General features: G+C 38.5%; 1 protein-coding gene across 4 annotated transcripts; it reads right to left on the bottom strand.

Moving 5' to 3' along the window:
- Positions 1-456: 456 nt before the first annotated feature.
- Positions 457-7,275, bottom strand: pmt (phosphoethanolamine methyltransferase). Of its 4 annotated transcripts, none has more exons than XM_034884231.1 (12): positions 7,205-7,275; positions 5,555-5,726; positions 5,185-5,340; positions 4,789-4,925; positions 4,417-4,562; positions 4,093-4,281; positions 2,956-3,045; positions 2,763-2,852; positions 2,556-2,678; positions 1,772-1,903; positions 694-810; positions 457-594 (listed from the first exon to the last, which is right to left on the bottom strand). In XM_034884231.1, the coding sequence occupies exons 2-12, from the start codon at positions 5,713-5,715 to the stop codon at positions 484-486; spliced, it is 1,452 nt and encodes a 483-aa protein (XP_034740122.1). In that variant the 5' UTR covers positions 5,716-5,726; positions 7,205-7,275; the 3' UTR covers positions 457-483. The 4 variants fall into 4 exon arrangements, with proteins under 4 accessions (XP_034740122.1, XP_034740121.1, XP_034740119.1 ...); XM_034884230.1 differs by lacking the exon at positions 7,205-7,275 and adding an exon at positions 6,818-7,008; XM_034884228.1 differs by lacking the exon at positions 7,205-7,275 and adding an exon at positions 6,495-6,561.
- Positions 7,276-26,086: the final 18,811 nt, after the last annotated feature.

Raw genomic sequence — 26,086 nt, 5'->3', positions numbered from 1 at the left:
CACTGTGCGTAGCCTTTGTTGACACTGTGCGGCTGTAAAGCTCATTGACAGGCGGTGTGGTAGTCATGGAGCCAAACAGCACGTGTGCTCAATTATGGAACGAGTCATGCAAGTTCTGAACATTTTGAGTCTGCTGGCAGACTACATTTTTCCAACAAAGCAGTTCCTTTTCATTTTCAATATTTTGTGAGATGATGAACCTAGGGTGCTAATTTTGCAGTATATTCCTAAACTAAAATAGGATATATAAATACTTTATCCTTCATTAAATCATATCAATAACACGGCAATATTGTCATACTGTAATCATTGTTGTGATATTCTGTATGTTTATATATCATGTTTTTTAATTGCTACTGTAATTTTCAAAATAAATTACACTATCTTTATTAAACAAACAATTCATCAGACAAAAGGATAGGCAACATGAAAAAAAGAAAAGGAAACACTTTTTTCTTTTTCTTTAATTGTCTTCTCAATCACTCAATCCCTTGTCGCATAAAAGAGTCCCCATCGTTGGTCTCCACTGTTTGAACGTTCCAGTTTTTCTTTCCATCCATTTACTATTGCAAAATAGTCCTCTTCAGAGAATTCCTACAGGGGACAGACACAGGTATGATGAGCACTCATCCGAAGAAGAGAGAAATTTAGGTTCAGTTAGTATCCCTAGTTTGAAAGGGTATGCATGCTAACCTTAATGAATTCATCCTTGATGACTTCAGCTGTCTGCAGCTCTGTCTTTATCACCTGGATAAACTGGGCTGTCCGGTCTTCTGAGCCAACATTGCAGAAACCAGCTTCCTGGAGGAACTACAGGAGAAGAGACAGAAAGGATCAGGTAGAGTGGACAGTAGTACTACATTAGCAACGCATCCACAGAGTGCACAGTCCCGTTTTGTGTATTTTGGCTGTACGTAAACATGATAGTGGTCTTGATTTGCCAGACCCTACTCAGCAGCGTGTATGAGGGTCTAGTAGTCCACATAGCATTCCAGGACGGGACAAAAACGTGCTCTGGTGCATGGGCATTTCTTCCAACCAATCACAACCGTCATTGGGCGGCTGCAAAATAGTCTCGGGAAGGAACTTGTTTTGGTGGAACGTGTATGTTCAAAAGTTGTTTTAGTTGTACTTGTACAATAAACAGTTGTTCACAAAAAAAAAAGTTGTTTTAGTCGTGCAACAGAGGAACACAGATTGGACAGATAGTCTAGCTAGCTGTCTGGATTTACCCTCCAGAGATCTGAGGAGCCGTTAAAATTCCAACCGAAAGAAAGAGGAAGGAAACGGACATCAGCGAAAGACACGCATCTGGCGTAATTTCCTGCGACACCGGAACAATCTAGGAAGTGAAACGTAGAGGATATACAGTAGACTAGGAACTTGGTAAAACATGAAATGTATGCAACTTCTATTTAAAAATAGAAGATTTTAACTTAAGATGAACTTGTTTTTTGTACAAATAGGCCAAACAGTTAAAGGATCCTACTCTTTATATTGTGCGTTTTAGCTCATTTGTTCCAACTTGTCTTTTTTATTTAGGGAATTTTATGCATTTATTAATACAGTACAAAAATAACAGAAAAAACCCTGTATAATATAACTTAATGAGGAGCAGTTAACCATAGTCCTTAGAAATCCACAGGAGTTTTAAAATTCCAACCAAAAAAAAGAGGAACAGACATATTGGTAAAGAGGATTTTTAGCTCCCCATAGAAAAGTGTAGCCCTTTTACACACTAACACATTAGTAGGGTCTACTGAATATTTACCTTGCCATACTGTGAGGGAGTATAGAGGACGTAGCCTCTCTGTTTGACGTAGGCCTCAAACACCGGCGTCCAGGGCTTCTCCCCGCAGCAGTAATCACTGATAAGCAACTTTCCACCTGGCTTTAACCACGACTGGATTACAAAGAACACAGAGAATGAAAAACAAGGCAGAAACGTTACAGAAAAGACACTAGTTTCCCAACAAAATATGTACAGTATCCTGTATGACATAAAAGTGTTCTTTTCATTTGTTTTTTGGAAATCAATGAAATGACTTACTGCCAGGGCCTACTAGTGGAATTTATTCTTGGATTTCATGGTCAAAGAACCTCATTTGTATCAAATTATACGTACGTTTTTAGTTAACAAGGCAGAAATTATGAATTATTTTGGCTAATAGGTAAGATCAGAGGATGTTGAGTGGATCCCAGATGGGTATATGTCAGAGTTTAGTCCAAATACTGTTTTGAATTTAAAAAAAAATGCGATAAGATTAAATAAAACACCCCAAAAATTCAATGAAAGTAATCATTAATTTTACCTGAAAAATGTTGGAATGTATGGAATCATCCGTGTTAATTTTGGGCAATTTGTTTGAAAGAAATCCATATTTCTGATATAAAACACTTTGAAACGGGTCAATTTGACCTAAAGACAACACAAGGGTTAACTAAACATATTCCCCCTCCCTAACTAAAGAGCAGAAGGGCTGTTGCCCTGGCGCCCTCTATGGGCTAGCCACCACTGCTTAATGCTACCATTTAAAGTATGGGAAAATGCTCACATTGAAGCGTTTGAAGAGGGCCAGTTTGTCATCTATGTGCAAGATTGTGTCTCTGCTGTAGATCACATCAAAGGAACCTTCTGGGAACGACCTCTTAGTGGCATCAGCCACCTCAAACTGGACCTGAGGAAGAGCGCATGCACATCATTTAAAACGGTTATCCGTGGTATTCAAACAAATAGGACAAGGGAACATTTAAAAACATACTGATGGCAGCTTCTCTGTGATGGCCCTCTCCATGGCAATGTCCACCATGTTGTTTGACAAATCCAGGCCAAGCACCTCCACTCCAAAGGTCTGAAAAGTAACAATCATCAGCTTCTTTGTAGTTTCAATCATTCCCTCCCTCTATCATCATTATAAGCATCACCCTAACTATGTCAGATTCCTTGGCTCTTACCTTTGCCATATAAAAGTCTCCTCCACCAATACCACAGCCAACATCTAGAACTTTCTGTCCGGGCTTCAGGTTGAGCAGGTCCACAAACTCCTGTCACCACAAAAAAAGGATACAAGTCGTATGTCACTTTTCTCAGTCAAGGAATTATGTCTAGAATAGTGTTGAATAAAACACTCTCAACTCTGAAGTCTGTCTCGCATAAGTTTACTCATGTGGTATAGAGAGAGGGTGCATGATAGAAAGCACAGCTTTGCTCACATAAAAAAAAGAAAATAGAACAAAGACTTTCAAAGAGGAACAGAGGAAGTAGAAGACAAGGGGAGCATCCCTGATAAAGCTGCTATGATAAAGGCTGGTTCTGTGGCTGTTGAAGGTCATTTGTTAGCAAAACTAAAAGGCGTGATTATACTCCTGAACAGATGTGTACACAGCGGTCGCCGAGTAGCTCTTTATACTATCTGCTTGGAGGACGCGTTCCACACATGCGCAGTAGATCGCTACCACTTGTTGCAGAGTGTATCCGCGCAGCCACAAACAATTGGCACAACGCACAAAGAGCCTACGCACGCACCCTCTGATGCCGACATAAACGTCACACAGACGCAAGCGGACAGTTTAATTTCGGATTAGAGTCTACAGCCACACTTTTGACTCTTAGACTGTGTTTAGAACAGTGGGGCTTTCCGGTAAATGCTAATGTCATCCTGCTACGGAAAATGCTAACATGCCGATGTTAAGCAGGTATAATGTTTATCACGTGACCCTTTTAGTTTAGCATGTCAGCATGCAAACATTTGTACAAAGTACAGCTAAGAATAACAAGAGTGCTATTATTAGGTTAGCTGGTAATTGTTCCTAAACCAAAGTATTGGACACATTTTGAGAGACGGTGCCTTGAGATAAAGAGTTAATGGTTAAATTTCATGACAATCCATCCAATAGTTTAGTGAGATATTTCAATCGAGACCGGAATTTCAAGTGGTGGACCTGAGTGGAAGTAATTTAGAGATTTATTTTTATTATTATTTATTTGGTCACATAAGTTAATGCAGAGCTTTTCATTTTTACTGTCTTTGTTTAGTTTTCTTGTTGTATGCTTTCTAAGAAGCCCTTATTGATTCCTTCCTTCATTCCTACCTTGGTGGTGCAGGGCCCCCCTGTGCTGACATAACCAGCCCCGAACATCTTCTCGTAGCGCAGGATGCTGCGTTTGGTGTACTGCTGGTTGTCCAGGAACTCCTGAAAGGTGTTGAATCCGTTCTGGGTGCTCGACGAGCGGGAAACCTTCTCCAAAAGCCAGCAGATCTGATTCTGATTATTTTTCATCTGTAAAAGGAGGACAAAAAAGGATGGAGATGCAGATGGAGAGGAGGGGAGAAAGGAGAGGGTTAACTACACATCCTTGCACCTAGGTCTCACACTGCTATGTCCAATTTTATACTAGACGACTTAAATGCCTACCTGAACATAGGCCTGAACTTTCTTTTTCAACACAATGTCGAAACCAATTATTTGGTCCCCCTCTGGCACCTGTAGTGATGATACCAGGTGGCTGTACTGTGCCTCAGAGCGGTAGCAAGTGGGGTCAAAGTCTCTCTTGAAGTCACCTTGGTAGAAAGTCGCAAGTTAAAACCAATCCTTCATCGTTTGCTTTTGAAAGATATATTGGCTACTGTTGCTGAACGTTAATAATCAACTAAGAAAGACAGAGGGCATGAGAAAGAAAGAGCAAACGTCCCCATTTAAATTTCTTGAGTCAGATTCAGTTCTCATTAATGTCAAAAGCATTATTATTCATGAAAGAGATGTGGATTTTTATTGTCAGCTAAGTACCTGACCGGTGGTTGCAAGACTCTCTGAAGAAAAAGAAGCCACCGGGCCGCAGCCAGCCCAGCGTCTTCTCCATGAAGGACTTCAGCTCTGCGTTGCTCAGGTACATCAGCAGCCAGTTAGAAAAGACAAAGTCAATGCTGAGGGGACCAATGAATGGAAACATAAAATGTATTAAAAAGCAAAAAAAATTATTTGAAAAATTTGATAGATCCTATGTATAATCTCATAGTTCATCATTCATCCTCCATCAGACTGCATGCCTTGCTGCCTGCCTCAATCCGACAACACGTAAAGCTGTGCACAGCTTCACACGTTGCCGAAAGAAATTCCTCCTTCATTGTATTGCTGTATTGTTAAGCACCTTGTATTGCAATGTATATAAAGTTTAACACACACCTGTTTGGGGGGATATCCAGCTTTGTGACATCAGCTTGGATAAAGGTAACGTTGCTATGGTGACCATTGTCCTGCCTGTTCCTCTCCACAAAGCTTTCCATGAAGTCCACGGCCGTCACATGGCCAGCCTTGGTCAGCAGGTGGCTGGTATAACGACTGCAGAGACACATGGGAGTGTAAATCCATCTAGATTACTTCTAGTTTGTTTTTTAGTTTGATTCTCCAACACAACATCAAAAACATATTCTGATACCCTGAATTTGAAATCTGCCTTTTGCTTTAGGCCCCTGAATTAAATGGAAATCCTGGAAAAGCTGCTCACACACACACATCCATTACTACAGGCAGTCAAAAGCAGCTGCATGCTCACCCGATCCCAGCTCCCAGTTCCAGCACTCTGGATCCAGCCAGGCTGGGCAGTACGGACAGGATCTCGGGCAGCTCCTGTTTGGTCAGCTCCCTGGCACGAGTGTCCAGCATCATCTCCTCCATTGTGGCGGCCTTGGAGTGCTCTTTCCAAAACTCTGTCATGTTGCTACGAGCTGTGAATCACACAGTTGTCCAGATTAGATTAGCAAAAAATGTATACATTCAATAATACAGTATTCATTATTAGAGTAGGATGATGACGCAAAAAGATCAACTAGTATATTTTCTGGTTGTTTAATCAAAAAGGCATCAAGTTTCCATTACATAAGAACATACAGTACATAAAAACAACAGTGTTGTACGCTTCTGTTTAGCTCATTTTCAAGAGAAAAGGACATCTGCTGAAGCACAAATGTCTGCTCAGCCAAACTGTAATCAGTCTAAAAAAACTGTTAAATACCACTCGCTACCCACATGGACGTTCAAATAACTATTCATAATTGGGTCTTAAATGCAGACGCAGAACTAGAAAATACAACTAGTGTGCCTAAATTTATTTCCTCTGGAATATGTGGCATAGTTCATGGACCCTGGGCCTGTGAATCATCTATCAAGCAGTTGAAGAAAAAAAAAGTCAACTCAGGTTGTATTCATTCAATTTACAACTGACATATTACAGAAATGTATGTCAATACCTTACTTTTGAGCTAAAAAGCCAGCCAGCCAGCCAGCCAGCCAGCCACACACACACACACACTTCCCTAGTTTCATCTTTTACTTGCTTAGTCAATTTTTCAGATGTTTTGCATGCTTATTTGTCAAAAGGGATAAAACTAACTTTTTTTCCTTGCGTCTAATCTTCTTTTGCTTCAAATCCACAGTACCCCCATAGCTAATTCTTTGCTAAATTGCCAGCAGCACAGCATATAATGGCTACTAACCTCCAATCCTCCAGTAAAAAGATGATAACTGAGGTGAAGTAAATGTCTTCATAGTCCTCAATATGGTTATGCATAAGCACTAGGATAACTGCAGGATGACATCCAAGCAGACAAACACTGCAGGGATCATTTGACAGCTGAAAACTTTAGTCAAATCACATTCCAGCACTGTGTCACAGTAGGATTACTTCCACCAGCTGAGTGAACAATTTAAACAAAACAACATGCGGCAGCTCTAACAAAGTCTTTCATCAGTTGCATCAGGCTAAAAGACAACAAGGTCTCCATACCAGCAAAATAATCCAGATTTACTCTGCTCCTACCTTTTTCCATGGTGGTCTTTGGTTGTTTTGAAGTTATTGCAAAGTTATTCTACACTTAAAATATAGTCTGGCAATTGACAAAAGAGGGCTACTACGCCTGACTCCTCTGACAGAGTGGATGTTTTAACATGTTTGGGTGCTCTTTATATAACAGCACGCGTGGAGGAGATGGTCGCCAGGTGTCAAACTGGCCATTAGGATGCGCGCAACATGAGGACAGGGCAGGGCAGGGGAGCGCAGGGGAGGGGCGAAGTATCTACGGACTATCTCAGACAAATTTATGGAGGTTATACATTTGGCAGTGTGAAAACATGGGCTAATAAATCACCATTAAAGACCCGAGTGTCATCAATCGGCCAGACAAATTTTACAATGCACACTCACGCTGGTTGATGTTGATTTGTTAAGTGGTCTGAGCTAGCGGCACTCTCCCCTCATCGGCTTCCGGATAGGCAACTTTTGATGACTAGCAATATGTCCAGTGGCATGCGCGCATGGCGCAACATTGCGTCATGGTGCAGCTGAGAACCTCTGCACTGTTAAAGCGGAGATCGCCTGGGGCCACCTAAATATAATTGTTAAACCATACAGGCCTTCTTATTTACATTTTTATACAACAAGAGGCCACGCAAAGGTTCAGCCGTTAGGTGTGACGATGCAAGACGAATTTCTGATTTTAAAGAAAATCCATGCAATAAGTAATTGTCGAATCGATAATGAAACTATTGTTTTTGATCCCCAGTTAAAACAAACAAGCTGTTGAGTTACTCTTGAGGTGCAGCTAGGTCTTGTCTTTAAAGCGGAAATATATGCAGTGATGTTTGGGGAATTAGATATTGCATTCATTTATAACAATTTGATAATTTAATTTAATTTTGTGCGGGAGTGGTGAACCAAACAAGGTGAAGTGAAAATGCAGCAAAGACCAACAATGCATGGGTACCACTACCTCATAATGCGTTACAGTGTAATTGTGACCAATGGCTTTCTAATAAGACATCATTTTTTAATTCTTTATAGTTCTTATGGTTATAAGGTGTTAATTTGTACAGCTTTTAGGTTTCTGGGTTGTGAAAATGCTCTACTATAAACGCCAAAAGGCCTTCTAAGTCTTAACATTTTAGTTAATTAACACAATTTAGTAAACCATTAAAACAATTTATAAAAGAGGTAGGAGTTTCTCACTTTCCAATAAGCCATCAGGGAAAAGTTCAATTATTTATTATTATTTAAATAGGTCTTTTTCACAAATTGGTCAAGTCTTGAGTTGTCACTCATCAAAAAGTACTTTGATTATGGTCAAGGTGAAACGCAAGAGGGAGTGAAAGTGCAGTGAAGACCAAAAATGAGTGGGTACCACTACCTTATAAGAGGTTACAGTGTATGTTGTGACCAATGGCTTTCTAACAATACATGGTGTATTAATTCATTCTAGATGTGGTTATGAGCAGTTCATTTGTACAGCTTTTAGGTTTCTAGGTTGTGAAAAATCTCTACAATAAATGTCAAAGCCTTCTGATTCTTATCATTTTAGTTAGTACGAATTTGTAAACAATTCTACTATCCCAAAAGTTTCAGTGTTAATGATTCTTTATCCTCACTTTCTGTTGACCTCTACGCTGCCCGAGTTTGGCTTTGATGTGTTACATAGAGCGGCCCGCTTGTGATTGGATATCAGAATCAGGATCAGAAATACTTTATTGATCCTCAAAAGGAAACTGTGTTGCAGTTGCACAAATAGTTTAAATATCAGAGTAGAAATATAAATTATCTCAGGGCTGATGTTAAATTCCGGTCCCACTGTTGTACTTTCTGCCAAGTTTTGCAGAGAACCGATACAAACTGACCAAATAACGATACAGTGACTGTCTGAAAACAAACTTTCCAAACAAGCTTTGGTTTAGTTTTATTTTAGCCAACCCTAAGATTTTGTGAGAGTACATAATAAGGTATTGTTTCCTTTGGTGTAGACCAGAGGAGGATTGAGAGGGACCCTACAGAGTTTTTTGTTTTTTTAATCAAAGAGTGCCATGAAGAAATGTTTACAATAGAGTCATATAAGAACATTTTGGTATTATCTTAAACCTCTTAATTGGTTTTTTGTGAGATCATATGAGGACACATTTACCAAACTCTCTTGACTGGATAAAAGTTTTTGTAAAGTGCTTGTTTCAGCCTGATGAGTACCACGTGTCTGCCAGCATAAGTTAGCACAGTAACAGACTTGAACTTTGTAGAATTTGCTTTATGTACCAAATCAACTGTCATTGAGTCAGACTAACTAAATTAAGGCTTATTGTTAAACTTGCTTTATGAAAAGGGCCCTTGTTAACGACCAAGTACATGTTCATGAGATTTCCTCATTTGCATAATCAATGCCTCAAATATCGATGTTCAAGTTAAACTTTGGATGGCTCTTTAATTGTTGTATAACACTCTGGTCAAACTCCACAAATCAAATACTAGACTAGAAAGAAAGTACTTTTGGTGTTTAGTACGTAACCTGTGTGTGTGGGAACTTTTTTTTTCCCATTTGACTTTTTGCACAGTTCCAACGTAACCATATCCAAAGGTCATAACTAGATTGGACTCTGGGTAAAAGCAGGTGGAAGGGGTTTTCTAAAACTTTTGGTACACACAGTGGCTCAGAAAGTCCCTATCCGGTATGTTCTCATAAATAATCAACATCAATTAAAAGTATGTGTTTAAGGTATGCTAACGTGAATACAGATACACATATCTGACCAAAGGCAGGTATCACCAAGTCATTTCTATTACAGTAGCTAACACAAGCAAAAAAAATTAAATTAATTTGATGAGGTTCATGTTTACCTTAATAAGTTTGGCGATTATGTGTTTATACTTATCGTCCATTTGACTTTGTTTGTGATGGGTTAGATTTCCTCAGCTATGTTATTGCTGTATAAATCAGAACCCACTTTGAGATTTAGTAGCACTTAAAGAATTGAGAAGAATATAGATACATACATTGGGAGAGTTAGTCCATGACTTTGGAGCAACAGAACAATCTCACCACATGGTCCATTCAGCAGCTGTCTGGTACAACCTCTAAATACAATTATGAACCTAAAAATGAGCATTACATGAACACTTTAACTGATCCAGAACCATTAGTGTTTGAACATCTACACCTCCATGACAACTGGGCACCCCATCTGCTGAGGAGGATTGTGTGATATGTTCAAAGGTTCCAGAGCAGCAACGGGTGTTGAGGTGCAACTGTCTTGAACCTAATGCTTACACAGAAGCTAATTTTTAAATAGCAACAATTTAAAAACACCCATCAAAGAACTGAGGCATGACATCCATGAAATATAGCAGGATTGAGATCCATTTATTTATATAAAAAAATATGTTGATGAGGCTGAGTGATATCTGAGAAGGAGGATGCACTTTCAGAAGCTATCAGAGACCATTTGCTGGTTTGAACAAACTGAGCATTTTAAGAGCATCTGAATCTACCACAGTGAAGAACATGTAAATGATTAGCTTTCAGTGGTAATATTGACACGGTTGTTGCGAAAGATTTATTTCTGAACTTTAATACATCGCCATGTTTTGGAAGCAAAATGTAAAGCAAACATTAAATTCAAGAGTGATTGTTGTCGGATTTTTACTCGTGGTGTGTGTTTGTACCTGTTCAGGTGTGGCCTTGGCCTGGACGGGAGGTTTAAGTGTGCAGGAGGAATGGCTAGTGAAAACTAGAGGAGATATTTTGACGATTGTCACTGGTGTGGGATAAATCTTTAGATTAGACTTTGTTTAAAGCAACAATAATCCTGCTCAGTACATTACAGCTATAATTGAAAAATGGACAAACAGTAAAATGTACACAAATTAAAATGATTAAGAAAAAGAGAAACCAAGTTTGTTTCGACATCCAAAAACAAAATTTAAATTGGAAATTTGGGATTTCAATTTGATAAAATGCATAAGAAAAATTAGAGATTTGCCATCTGAAAATATGTTTAAAAAAAATTCAAAATAATTATATAAAAGTCATATTATGTATTTATAAATGTAAACGTAAACAAGCATTTTGGCTGTTATGCTTTACCATTACCAACTATTACACACGTTTTTTTTTTTTCATAATCATGGTTTCTGTGTTTAACCGCAATTCATTGCCAACATTAGCTAAGGTCTTGAGGTGTAGGACTGGTAATTGTTGATTTTGTTTAGATATGCCAAATTGTAATTATATAAGGGATTATTGGTCGGACGATATATTTTTATTATAGACAACTAAAATAATGACATATAGAATAATAATAATTTAGAAAAAACGTTTTATGATAAAGACACGTGGTTTACTTCATAGACTGTGTACCTGTGATTTGACTTTATCTGGGTCACATAGGAGTGATCGTAGGATTCATTCAAAACTTGAATTTCAATACAATTTTGAATAAAAATACATGAATACATTTTTAAAATTGAGTGAAAGAGAATTATACTGTTAATCGCAATAATTACGGAGACAATTAATTGTACAGCAAAATTTGGAACCGTTACAGCTCTACAAACATTCATAGAGGTCATTGCAAATGGTAAAAATGATTAACCAGACCTTCCCACTCTGTACATTATTGAAACGGTACAAAATACAAATGCTATCATTAAGACTTAAGCACATATTTAATACATTTATTTATTATTAAACTTTTATTTCTATGATTACAACACATTCTGAGGGTTGCAAGATTTAAGAGCAGACATAAATTGTGTTACTTTTGACAGGTGACACTAATGTTGCCGGATTTTATTAAGATACGACAGTTTGGAACATTCTGTACCGTTAATACAATGGGCATCAGAAAAAGTGGATTATGGTGCAGGAGTAGTTACGCCTTTCAATGCCTATGAATACTTTGAATTCACATTCAAAAGTACATTCACTAATTAAGCCTCAGGTGACTTAAGTTTCCCTCTGACAAGTCTGTTTTCAGCCGAAAATCATATTTATTGCAAGACAAAAATTTAGATGAAACTCTCAACTGGAGAATATCAAAGTAAAAAAAACACTTTCACTCTTGTCCACTAGATGTCAGGAAAGGCCCACAAAAATACCTACACCACAACATGTTGTGGGTTAAGGGACCCTAAATGGAAGTTTGAGTATTGTCAAACTTCAGCTGTTAAAGGTAATGAAGAAGCAAGTTTAGACACCTCTATTATCGTCTTTTAGAGAACATCACAATTTCAAAACAAGAGCGCAGAACTGGAAGCCAAGATAGATTTTAAAAACATCCAAAGTTTGGCAAGCAGCATAGCAGGGCGCTTATTACATCATATGTTCATCTTTTTTGCTGTGACTTCAGCAGAAAAAAGCTTCAAAGCTTACATAATACCAAAGAAACAGTCTCTGTATATGTACATTGATTGTGTTCAATTTAGGTCGGTAGAATACGAAATAGGCCTAATGGAAGTACACTTAGAATCTTTTTTTTCAACAAGGACATGCAATTAAAAAAAAAAAAAAGAGTTTAAAATGCTTCTTAGCTCATATCACATTAAACTCTCTGCTTTCAGGTAATTTCTCAAAATTCTCATTTTGAAGTGGCAAAATGAGGATGAATTATGCTGCAAAACAGCCGGCATCTTCCCATTTATGGCGTATAAAAAGAATCATATTTACCTAAAAAATGAAATAAAAGGATAAGGTTTAAGAAATCTTTTGTTTGGAGCTCTGCATGTGTGCAAGCTTTACATTTCTTGCTTGAAAAGAGGTGTAATGATAATAACCCACTTATAAATATTCATTATGTCTTTCATGTGGGAGACTGTTTTGCTCCGTTTTTGTTCTTCTCTCTGAAATTAGCAACCTCCCCTGGGACAGAAGAGTATCTTTGTCCAACAGGTTCACCCGACAAGGATGACAAGGAGAATATTTTACTGTTACTGTTATACAGTTAACCCTCAGAGGATGAACGCGACTAAGGAGCATCCAAATGATGTTGACAAAACTCCTACTCAAAAAGTGATATTACAAAATTTAATTTCAGACATTCATTTAGTATTTTAATCATATACGTATAACCTAAGACTTTGGTAAACTCATTTCAAGCATCAAAACAATTTGTACAATGCAGCTACAGATGTAACTGTATAAAAATGTAACCACACGGTTATGGTGACCAAATTTATCACGGTTTTCGGTATTATCGCGGTATTTGGGTTCAATAAGTAAGTGTGTAATGAAGTATAAGAAAGTGTACTCAATGCCTTTAGCAGCAACGTTTTTCCTACATGTTATGCAGACAGAATAACTATCTTCAATCAACTGTCCTTCAGCATTCTGATAACCAGAATATGCCCATGCTTCAGACTTAGTCTCCTTAGTTATCTAAATAGATAAATGTCCTGAGCACTGTCATCACCTCCTGCCATGATTCCAACTTGAAGAAAATGACCTTTTAGGCTACGCAGTGCAATTGCACGGCAACTTCAGGAGGCTGGGATGAAGCGGGAAGGATTAACACACGGTTTCCACCATGGTAATATTTTAAATGAAAACTGACGTAATTTTCAACGTTTTTATCATAGTTTACCGTTTATCATCATACAATTTCAAATCGCCAACATCAAGATTCCAGCTTTAGAAATGATCTCTTTACATATTGCTCCAGAAAACGTTGTGTATCACTATACGGAAAGCTGAGTTTGTTCTGAACATTTTGATTTTAAAACACGTGGATCGATTATATGCAAAACCTTAAAAAAGGTAAGTTTAAGAAGATATGTGAAAATGCCCTTGGACCTCAGGGGGATAAGTGGAGAATGTGACACATTGAGTGTTTGTCAATGTGACATGGGAAATTAAAGACATATGCGTGCTTGGGCCCAGTGAGGAAAAAAGTAAGCACTTCACTTGAACTTGAGTGGAGATGAGTGGTTACTGGAGGGGGAAAAAAAACATCTTTGCACATGAAAGATTAATTGGAAATCTCACAAACCGCATCTCAATTATTCCAGGTTTTCTTACTCCCACGAGAGAAGGTTAAAGGTGGAAGGACCTTCCACCTTTAACCATCAGCAGAGAGCAAGCATGATGTATGTAAAATGTATTTATTTATTGATTTTACTACTGGGGATGCATTTGTGAATTATAGAACACTACAGACACAACAATGCTCTTAAAAATACTCTACTCTGTTCTGTATGCTGCTGTGTTAGTCTGTCTTCATCCATCCCTGCTCGACCCTTTTATATGAACCCCACTCAGGGCTAAGTTTGCTGTGACTTCAATTGGTCTCTGAGGGGACGCAGGGTGATGTCCATCCTTCTTTAAACATTCCATTTCTCTCATCTGTCAAGGACAAAGGGAGGCACAAAGACGTGGTCAATGTCCTTATGTGCTTCCACAGTGCTGTCTCAGTGGAAAGCAATGATGGATCATTAAAGCCCACACAGTTCAGAAAAAGATATGGTTCAAGTTTTCTTAAAAGTAAAAATAAAAAGAACTTGCTCTTTAGTCTTGTTAATTTTTTTTAAAACTTTTTACGTTTATCATGGAGATCAAGTAGGCTATGGCTCCATCCATCCAATCCACATGGGATTTGATTTTGATATGAAATCGAACAGCAGGCAGAACAAGGCAAAGACTCCTGGGCCAGGAGTCTTTGCCCAAGGCAAACACATGAGAAGTGCAGTTGTGTCATTTGACTCAACTTTGAACCATGTTGTTATCGTAGGATCAAGAGGTTTCCATGTTATCTGCTGCTGTTGGCCTAAGGGGCTACCGATGGAGAGATGCCATCATCAGAGAGTTATCCACCGACTCTTTCACTGGAGCTACTTTACAAAACAGTTATCATGTAATACAAAAGTCAGGTGGAAGAGACAGGTGCGTCAAATTCTGAACTCAAAATGTGACCCATAAAGTCACACACACTGTCACTTTATTCATGACGTGTTAATGCCTAAGAGGGTAAGATGTTTAAAGGCAAACAGCACCGGTACTGTAAACGTAAAAACACTAATCAAAGGGTGCATGCATACAAACCAAGGTCAAGGTACAAATATGGTACCAAGCTCTAAGCTGTGGTACTAGCTATGCTACTAAGCTCTAAGTGTAAGGATACATTAATACAATAATATATTTGCAAATGTGAAAACAATCTACATATCGTATTTTACAAGGCTGAAGTACTATAGAAAATACAGTTTCAAATACAGGTGTAATTGTCCAGATACTTGAATTACTGTCTCTCCACTGTGCCTCAGCAAGGGAAAACCTGTCTAAAGACAGAGAGAATTATGTACGTAAAAGAACCGCAACGAGAATGCCGGTTTGCAGAGAACAACGAACAAGGATTTTGTCCTCCATCTCTTAGGTCAGAGAGAAGGGATCACTTCAGCACTAGTAGGAACAATCAGTAACTCTTTCAAGTATGCCTGCCAGTATGCAATCATATAGACTCAAAATATAAATGTTTAGTCACAATTTGTGTCTTGGTGTTTGTGCTGGTGACATCTGAAATATGAATGCTGTGAGGACAGCAGAGAGGTTTTATCAGATGTGGTGTGATGTCTGAAGGGAATAACAGTGACCGGAGGCGTGCGTTTCCCAGACGAATAAACTGGCAGGACTGCAACATCTCTCAGAATGTGGGCTTGCTTTGTGAACAGGATTTGATGCATGGAATAAGTCTACCTGTTTTAGCAAATCCTCACCCGACTAATCCTCCGCCGAGGGACTTAAACCAAAGACGGTGCCAGGCTGTGACTAGAGCATAGATGAGGACCAGTGGAGGGGAACAGCGTATAGGTAATGCTCATTCATCCCTCAACAACTGTGAAGGTCACCTTGAAAAAGAGTTTACCACAAAAAAAGTCTTGTTGAATTCCTCAGTGATATTTAATATGTACCTGGTAGCTCCCAGGTGTAGAACCTTAGCTTGCAAATCGAGATGGTTCTCCTTTGGCAAAGACTCCAATAAGTCGTTTGTTCAAGCAGCAATTACAACTCATATTGACATTTATGGTGGCAGTGCCCTCTAGCTGCCTGCCATAATTACTACGAGAGAAAAGCAGGATGGAATGTGACCAAATTTGTTTTGGGGGTGGTGGAGGGATCAAACAAACGGGGGCTTTTACAAAGAAGACTGGGGTTTGTGTTCCATTTGAAGATAAAAGTAAACTGCAAGTTTGTTTTTAGCTTTACGAAACAAACGGAATGACGTCAAGTTACGCAAAAAAACAGAAGTTAAGTAACGCTTAAGCAGATACATTGTTCTAAACATAACCAAGTAGTTGTTGGGCCTAAACTTAATGAAACCGCATACTGGAACCCGATTGACTTCTAAAACATTTGTGATGTCACAAGATCCTGCTTATAAGTCCACATCCCGAACTCAGTTTTAAAAAAGGTGAACATATATAGAAACATTGATCCTTCAACAGATGCAGAGGTGTCAAGTAACAAATTCTTAGTTATCTTGTGGGTATCTATTATTTTACAGTAGACATTTTACTTCTACTCCTTACATTTACACCCAAATATCTGTACTTTCTACTCCTAACATTTAAAAAAAAAAAAAAAAAGAATTGTTACACCTATTTCAGTTTTACTTGTTTTCATTCCTGCTTGTCAGTGTTAAAAAAACAAAAACACCAAAAACCTTACTTTTACACTTTAAGTAGGTTTAAAACCAGTACCTTTACTTGAGTTAAAACTACAGAAGACTTTTTAAATCCTAATATCTATACATATACCTGAGGATTGAACGTGAATACTTTTGACACCTCTGAACAGATGTCAAAACACTCTGCTAGTGTCAAACTCTGCACAGTGAAGCTCAAACACCCAAGATAAGTAACATTAAGCAAAACCTATTTTTGAGTGGCAAGGAGCACTTGGAACAGCAGTGAGTAGACAAGGGAGCAGTACTAAGTCCACCGGTTTTTACTTCTGAATGGACAACATCTAAACATAAAATGTATATTTCCCCACACATAATGGTCTCAAACATGGAATAGTTTGATTAGAGAAAAATTGCAGAGAATATTCAATAACTCATATTTGGGTTCAAACTGAAGAGACTAATTTAGATTTACCATCGTACATTTTTTTTTATTTGTCTCCTGCAGACAGGCCTGGGTTTTTACAGAATGAGAATGGTACCAACTTTACCAAAACGATTCAGTACAATTATGATGTTCTTACACTGATGTACTTCCATTTTGTGATTATAAATTTTACATATTAAACATATAAGCTCATGAAACATGTCATTGCATTAGTGTGGTTTACCAACACAACCGTATAAAAAGTCAAAAACACAGTAATATTCTTTCTAGAGTACTACTGCAGTACTTTTCCTGAAATACAATTTTGAATGAAGGACTACTACCTTAAAAAAGGGACTTGGTATTGGATATTATTTGAATACTTTTAAAGCTGAACATGACAAACATGATATACAGCAGGTGGCAGTATACCACTGGATGTTGCAAATGTAGTCAAACAGTAAACAGAGGAAAACAGTCTGCTGCTTTCTTACACCTCTTGACTAACCTGTGATCACTTTCCCATGTTAAGTGGGAACCTGTTTGAAACCGTCTCTCTCCTGTGTTCATTTCTCTCCTCAGGTGCGACTGTGGCACCAATATCACCTGCTTACTCTGAGGACACCACAGCACAGATCTTTTCTTTTTTTCTTTATTTACACCTCTGAAAGAAGGTTTCTCTTTGCCTTGATGGGGGAGTTTCACACCAAAGTTAAATCCCTGTTGTTGAAAACTTACTTCAGATTATTGATCAGAGCCAAATTTATTTTGTACAAGTGATTCGTCATCACTATGAGGGCAAGTACGACTTCTGAACTCAAATTAAGGTGCAAGTTGATATCTATCTATCTATCTACTGAAGAATGATGAAACAAATATGATACAGAGGATACGGTTAGCCCACAGTTCACCGCTTGTGGTGTCATTACTCCAACTCAGCTCACCTGGAGTCCTGATTGTCCAGTCAGTAGCAGTGAAATGATTATCTGTGCATGCCAGTGGAGTCATTGTTCATCTTCTCTGTAAGTAAAATTGAACACTAATTAGAAAGGAGCCTGACCTGTTGTGTAAAATGCCTTTTTTCCAGTTAAATACAAAAGACAACATCATGAGGCATTATTTTTACCTCGTCAGTCCTAGAGTTCTTTCCTTTCCCTTCTCTTTTTAGCTGTTGAGAAAAAAACTTGGTAGTCTTGTCCCAAGGTGCCTGAAGGCATCATGCGCCTGAAGAAACAATAAATGAGCAAATTTGAGTTTATTTAAGCATGTCGAGATGAATAAAGACCGCCAGCCAGCATAGTGTCCAAAACCTTCACAGCCGGTTTACAGGCCGAGTTCACCACCTAGTCAGTGTTCTGCAGTTTACATTCTGTAGCAGGGCATGAGGTTTAACATAATGACCTTTGCCTTCCGGCTTTCGATGAAACACTGGTCACAATGGCCCTCATTTATGAAATGTGCGCTACACTACTATACATGCCAGAAAAAGTCTGCAACATTGTTATAGCCAGTAGGGTTCTGCACAACATCGCGCAGGAAAACAGGGCGCCATAAAGGTAGTGTTGGAGCCAGCTGACCCGATGCAGTGTCCGGCACATCTCCAAATGGGGGTTATACGAAGGAGACAGGATATTACTCCTCACTTTGAAAAGGTATAGTGTTATGTTTGGCAATGATATTCAATGCAGAAAACTCGACGATGCACAACATTTGTAGTTATTCTCCAGGTTTTTGTTTGTCTTTTAATGTTTCGTTAATTGCCACGTGAACAATTTCTTTCTGCCATTGACCAAGATATTTCAGCTCGTTTTTCCAGCCCCTCTTCTGTGTGAACACCACTCTTTCCATTCCATGCATTCTTCCTACAGGCTAATACCAGTTTTTAGGCTGCCAAATATTACACTCGTTACTGTAAATTAAACAGATGTCAGGGTTTCACCCTCCACCTTTGAAAAGTGCCGCTTCTTAGCCAGATTGCATCTATAAATAGTGGTGGTGAGGCCTCAAAACCGAAAATATATTGGGGCGGGATTTTTAAATTACGATTGTTGCCAGCCGCTGCATTTATCAATGTACAACCATTCTGATTGGTGTGATATGAACACTTCATGAACCCCACGTGAAGCCTGTTGTACGAGGATTTCTGCTCTCTACACTGCACTGGTTTCTACGCTAGGTTGATAAATGAGGTTCAATGAGAGTACAGACTACGCTTGCTTCTTCAATGTCAACTACAATCTTCAACCATGTCAGCCCCCCTTCCCTTCCTCTGGACTCGTCTTTTGTTGTAGTGGAATCTGAACTCTAACTTGCACGTGCATTGCACCACATCATAAATGTCAGCTTTATCCAAACACTAAAATTCTGGATTGGCAACCTGCTTTAGGACTTGGAAATCTCTGTTGAAGGCCAGGGCCACCAGGGCAAAAGTAATTACACAATCTGTTTAGGTATCATCAGCACATAATTTCTGTGGTCACTCAAACATGAAGGAGACCTTGAGGTGATTATGTGTGTGTATGTGTGTGTGTGTGTGTGTGTGTGTGTGAGTGATCTCATCAGGCCTGGCCAAGTTCTATCAAGGTGTGGAAATGCGATGAGTAATAAGAGAAGCTGTTCTAACTGTTATCGATTCAGATGCCCTTGCAAACAATCAGAGTCAACAACAGATTGTATTGGTAGAGGATGATGAGGGTTAAAGGTGACACTTTACTAAAGCTTTTTTTACGGACTATAAAGTCTTTTCATATGGTAAAAAGTTTTGGGAATTATAAGAAATGCGCCCTTTTGTCTCATTTGCTGGAGGGACGTATGTGCTTATGTTTAACACTCCAGAAGGGGAACAAGACAAAGTAAAACAAACTCAAGCTTACAAGAAATGGACTATGTATTAAAGCGTATAAACCAAACAGGTATCAAAGAAACTAAAAGGTACATTAAAAGGTGCTTAGTACTCGAGAGCAGAAGGGAGGGAGCGGAAAGAGAAGGAGGGAGGGGCAAGCTAGCCTCGTTTTGTTTGAAAATACTTCGACTGTCAACAAAAGTGCCGTCACCCAACATCTCTTAGAGCACCTTTAACATGCCGTTTAATGTTCTGCAGCTGCGCAGCTAATTAGCTTTCCAGCCTGCAAAACTGATGTTAGTGGTGCACTTCTTCCTTCAGTGAATGTTTGTTTGGAGTCTCGTTCAACAAACTATAGTGACACAAAAGACGTGTTCATGTTTAAGCAGTAAAGATAATATGTTATTTTGTTTGAAGTCTGTATATCTTGTGTAGCTGCTGTCTGGCTGTTAAAAAAAAAAGAGCAGAAACATTATGCAATTTCGTTTGGAGTTAAGTTTTGAATAGAAAACTGGGAAAGGTTGGTCCCAAGTTGACAGCTTGACTAAATAAGAAGAGTAACAAAGCCAAACTGACCATATATTTTAGTTTCTATTATTGCATAGGATTCTGTTGATTGCATTCATTATTAATGGGAATACTTTTACATTTTTCGATACGTTTATATTTTGAAAGTTGTGTATATTAAGACTTTAATTAGTTTGGTGTATTCTGGTTAAATAACCCACTTTTCAGAAAGAGCAGAGCAGAAGATAAATTAGTGAAAAGAAATTTGGCTAAATAATAATAATGGGACAAAAAGGTTTTCACTGGACTAGTGCTACAACCAACTTAGTATTTGCAAACAACTCTCATCAAGATGAATCTGTCTGCGTACAGATGATACAAATATACAGGTCTCCTTTAATGATATGAATAGTTATTGTCCTACCAGTTTAAGCCTTTTGAAGGACAAACCTACAATGAACGATGAAGGTCACTGAGATTTGCCAATTAAAAACGTACAAATGTAAAAGCATGATGTAAAATGTATCAAGTACAAGCAGAAAAAAATAGTCCTACTAAAAAAATGTGGCGGAGAAGGATTTGATTGATTTCCCACCTTTGGATCAGCGGCGGACCACAAGCAATTGCCGCTTTTATGTGGGAATCAATTTTTAGAGTGAGTGTATGAAATTGTTGGTGATTTATTAGACTGCAATTTTTTTTAATTACATTTCCTCCCACACACACACACACACACACACACACACACACACAATATATCGCTGCTGAGAAACGTCTTTCCCAACAAAAAGTAGCTGCTGCAGACTAACTCGGTGGTGTCGACTTGTTATTGATCCAGAACTTTACAATCATCCAAAACAGCAAATATTGGACTGAAAAATGAAATGCTTGCTCTCTCTTCTGCTCCCTGCCACGTATATTTACACTATTTATGTGCTGCTACCATAATTTATTGGAACTAGACAGCAAATTTTAATTTTTTTTGCCATTTAATTTCCATTGTCTATAAGTTGAATGATGTGTGATATGTGCCTCTTTGTTTTTATGTGTGCATAAGGACTCCACTGCAAACAAATCTACCTCTGGGTACAAATAAAGTAACTTGAAAACTGCAGTCAGTATTTTTATTGCAACATAAAAGGGATCACTGGACTAAAATCTCAGTACTACAAACCAAACATTGTTTCAATGCTGAGCCACTGGACTGCAACGCCTCATTAAACTCAAACTAAAGAGGCAGGTTCGGGTCAAACTGAACGTCCATGCATCTTACCATTAAAACAAAAGGGGGGGGGGGGGGGGGGGGGGGGGGGGGGGGGATTGCAGTTATGTTACTAAAGTAACCTAATGTTGGCCAACACGTTCAGCAGTTTGGAACTCTGATATTTCTATGCAACCTTTTTATGATTCATTCTGGATTAAAAACGCAAAGCCTGAGGATGGAGGTCTGACATTTCAAAGCCGTTTGCTGATTCCAGTACCTGGAGGCCAGATGCCTCTCATGTCTCTTCTCTCTTAACAGCACGGGGCAGAGCTTTTCTTCATGCTTAAACCGACACCTGCAGACTCAGGCTGAGGGAAGTAATTAATTTTATTTTCCATCAGCTCAGGGATCAGTACCCTTGAGGTGGTATCCTGTCCTGCCACCCCTCACGTCCAGCCTCCTAACCCTGACAGTTCACACATCTAATCCCATCGAGGGTTGGTGGAGATGGCTGCTTTCTGTAAATCATAAAAAAGGATATATGAGAGCAGGAGAGACAGACAGAAAGAAAAGATGGGAAAAGATGGGAAATGAGAGAGAAAAGAAGTAAAAAAAAAAAACATGTCAAAAATCAGTAGGAAAGCTTCACTAGGATGAAAATCCTGTCGACTCGGCACCAAGGTCAATAAATTGGCTTAGGAGGGATTTCAGCGCTGGGTGATCCTAGAGCATCTTAGAAAGTTTAGGAGAGCAGCTGCACAGTTCTCGTGTGTATGTGAGGTTGAGTACTTGTGGGTGCCCTTGTGAGTAGGGTTTGTATACCTGTGTTTGGCAGGTTTCCTGAAACCATGTACACTACTCTGTGTATTTGGATGGATACGCAACCTAAGAAAGGCATTTGACCAAACAAAAAGAAACAGGATAAAGAAATGAAGCAACTTCAAGTCTATTTAGTCTTTGGGGGATGTTCCCATAGGCTTACGGTAGCAGTTCAACAAGCAACAGCCTTCCACTGAACAGGATGGATAGAAAAGGAATTCTGTTGTCTGTTTGATAAGCCTTCGTGGCTGCTGCCCAGGTAATAAAATTACTGTTCCTTCTATCTAAAGCTCACCTCAAGCTTTGTGCACAGTGTCACATTTATTTCTTATGGTAAACATCTAAGTTTGCTTGACAATGTTAAGTTCACGCAACTAAACACTAGAAATATTGAATAACCGTGTGTTTATAAGATAAGATATACTTTATTGTTCTGAAGGGGAAATTTACCCCTTTTCCTTACTCATTTAGAGTAAACTACAACAACAACGACATAGCACGTACACACGCCAACTGTTTGTGAAGGAAATATAGTATATAATAGTCTACTAAATTATACAAATAACATTGGTAAATGATCAGAACAATGAATAATTGTAGCTTATTACAAGGTATGATAACCGCCTGACTGCATGACAAAGAATCCCCATTAAAATAACAAACACATTTCTTTCTGAATCAGTGTTATCCCCGATCTTCAGCCATGCTTGCAGACATCTACAGAGCTTTTCAATAAATCATTATTTGAGGCTTTTGGAGCAAAGTAAACAGTTATGCTCCAAGCTAATGTTGCGTGGCATCTCTGTTTGCCAGTCTCATTTATCAGTCACATCATTTCTTTCATTTTGCATACAGGTGGGACAAGAAAAAAATTTTGGGACAGAGTTTGTCCCATTTTGGTGAAGTTACTCACCATCCACAACATGTCAATGTAAAGTAATTTCATTGCAGTTTCACACAGGTGTTCTCATTGACCAGGTATGGGGGTTTGATATATCCTGTTTAAAGACTTGGTACACTAGTGGGCAGGTAAGCCGGCCATTTCTTAATCATTTCTGTTTTTACATTATGATTTTAGTCTTTTCCTGCAGAGCTTGCTTATTGTCCTCAACAGTGTCCTCTAAAAGCTAAAAACAGTACAACTCCTTGAAATGTGGAAAGCTTAGGGATATCTAAAGTACTATCAGCCTAAACTGATCTAAAGAAAATGATGAAAATCATTGGGTGTTAAAGCACCTTAATTGCATTCATGAGCTGTGTGTCGCAGCCGCTGCTGCAGCTGCACATGTTGAAGGTGTTGGTGAGCGGGACAAATCAGCGAGGCAAAGTACAATAACCAAGTTGTTTTTAGAACACTGGCGCGCACCAGTCCTTTTCACCTCACACAGTCTCTCTGCCTTATGTCTCTGCCTTTTGAGCATTTTAAGCCGTATCCAGTATCGGTACATCAATAGTAAAAAGCACCAAGCAGAAAATTCAGCTTCAGAAAATACATCTAATAATATAAAATAAGTTTCTTAAAACTTGAAAAGTGAGCTCCTCTTAGCATTTATGTAGAATTAGAACTACTTGGCTTTCACATTTTTGCATTCATTTGATCGTATACTTAATTATTTTTTTAAATAGCTTTTATTGGTTTAGTTTCTGTACAAATCACCATTTAAAAAAAGAGTTCCTCCCCATTTTCCCCCATCAATTCACATACCGGTTGAGAAAATGACGAGGATAAGTCCGTTTCTTGCTAAGAAACGGACGTATCCGTGAGAAACTGGAGTATTGCCTTAAATATAAATCGTTTTTTTTTTAAACTGCATGTAAACGCATTGAGTAACTTTAAAATGAGGCTTCATCCTCAGGCTGCTACAGGCTAACATCTTGTTAGATTATTATATTGTTACATGAACATTCACACATACAGTATACATACCAACAACACTAAACAAACTTGACCTATGTTAGTATGGCCCTGGGAGTAAGTGCATCAAAAATGAACTCACCCCGAGCTGTTTTCTCTGCAGCACTAATAAATGCAATAATAGAGCTAATGTTCCTCGACTGGTCTGGAATTGCATTACATTCACGTGAATTATAGTCTGCAAAGAGGATTTATGTTTTTCAGTAATGTTCCTGAATTTTACATTTTTTACATGCTAGAATACTGTGTTATTAGCATCACTTCTCTCTATTCCCTTTGAGAAATTTAAATTGGATATGGTTGCAATGATTGGCTGAAACTGAGGTTGAAAAATAAAAACAAGGATTGTCTTTTCTCCACCACGTGAACAGGAAGCATTATTTTCTCATGCAAAGTTGGCTGTAGATATTTCACCCTCTCTTCAGATTTCATGTATGCGTGATCTTCCCATATCCCTACATGCAATCTTTGGCCTTGGGGACTCGCCTTTAACCTGACCTCTCTCTCAAAATAGCCTCTGCATCCTGTGGGAATTGATTGATTCACACACCATCAGGCAATCAGAATAGAAAAACTATTATGCTCTGCTGTGTGGAAGCTGTACGGAAAAAAAGATACAGTTTGCATTATGTATTGTGTAAATCGGGATAGTGAAAGCTGTGGAAAATGTATTATATTAATGTCACCTTTGCTTAAGGAGTGCATAAGTAAAAGTGGCACGGAGTCATATTCGTGCACACATGACTGCACTCAGAGGACAAGAACATGGAAATAGACATACTGACAAGGTTAGTCATTCAGTCATCATCCACGGACTCACTAAAGCCAATTTGCACAATGCTGAAGTAAAGGGACTGAAATCAAACTTGTATAGGTTACAATAATGTATTTAGCTTGTAGATCACAAAATTCGGTCCTAAAAAAAGTCCCAGTCCTGTACTTTTTGCTCCAGATTAGGTGTAATATTTATAATTACTAAATATATTTTACTAAATGCAAAGATAAGATGGTGATGATTCTGCACGTGTACTGATTTTGCTCCAATTTGTCAACTGCCACACTATAACAGTCATTTCATCCAACAATAATCCCACAAGATTAGCCATCAACGTCAGCCTCTATTATGTCACATACAAATATCTATATCAAAACTAATACCATACCCAACCCAACAATGCAAGGTTGCACTTGTAAATCAAACCAGCTGTGATGCTCATAGGAGGATAACTGAGGTACAAAAACATATTACATGATTTCTAAAAACTAAGATAAAACGATACGTAAAAAGTACAGTTAGCGTTTAATGTGATCTCTTTGATCAAGTAGCTGATGTACTGCACTGGGTATCTTTGCTTGTCACAGAGCATCTACAGTGTGCATAGATGTGGATGCTTGCAGATTAAAAAAGGTCTTTGTTTTGCTGCATGCTGCGTTGTATTAGATTTCTTTCTGCAGCTGTCTAGCGCCTCCTCTGCCAGCTGCTGTGGACAATCAGACGAAACCGGCTACAGAATTTTCAATCAACCATCTGCAGTTGAACTTGGAGAATGTAAGAGCTCCAGAGTGCTGAGCAAAAGGGGGATAAGGTCTGACAAGACAAGCAAACTGATGGTAGGCAGCTGGGATTAACCACCCAGAGTTGGTAGAACAAACTGCTAAACCTTGACAAGCAAGAAATGTGAATCAGAGGAAGCATTAGCTACCTAAACAGTACAGAGGAAAGAGCCCATTTTAAAGTGGTTTAACTAGCGACATGAGGTAGTGCTGTGAGACAAGTAGTTGTAGAAAAGAAAGAGAGAAACAGAGTGACCTTAATTTGAAAAAATAAAGATTGATGAATAATTAGAAGACAAATCATTCCCGAACAAAAGACCAAAAATATTTTGCTACTTCAAATGTATTCACTTTGAGACCTTCAACTCAACAAGAGACAATAAACCTTTAATGTCC

Source organism: Etheostoma cragini, chromosome 10, assembly GCF_013103735.1.
Source record: "Etheostoma cragini isolate CJK2018 chromosome 10, CSU_Ecrag_1.0, whole genome shotgun sequence".
NCBI classification, from domain to species: domain Eukaryota; kingdom Metazoa; phylum Chordata; class Actinopteri; order Perciformes; family Percidae; genus Etheostoma; species Etheostoma cragini.
Note: the sequence above shows the minus strand (reverse complement) of the source record. Positions and strands in the feature narration are given on the sequence as shown.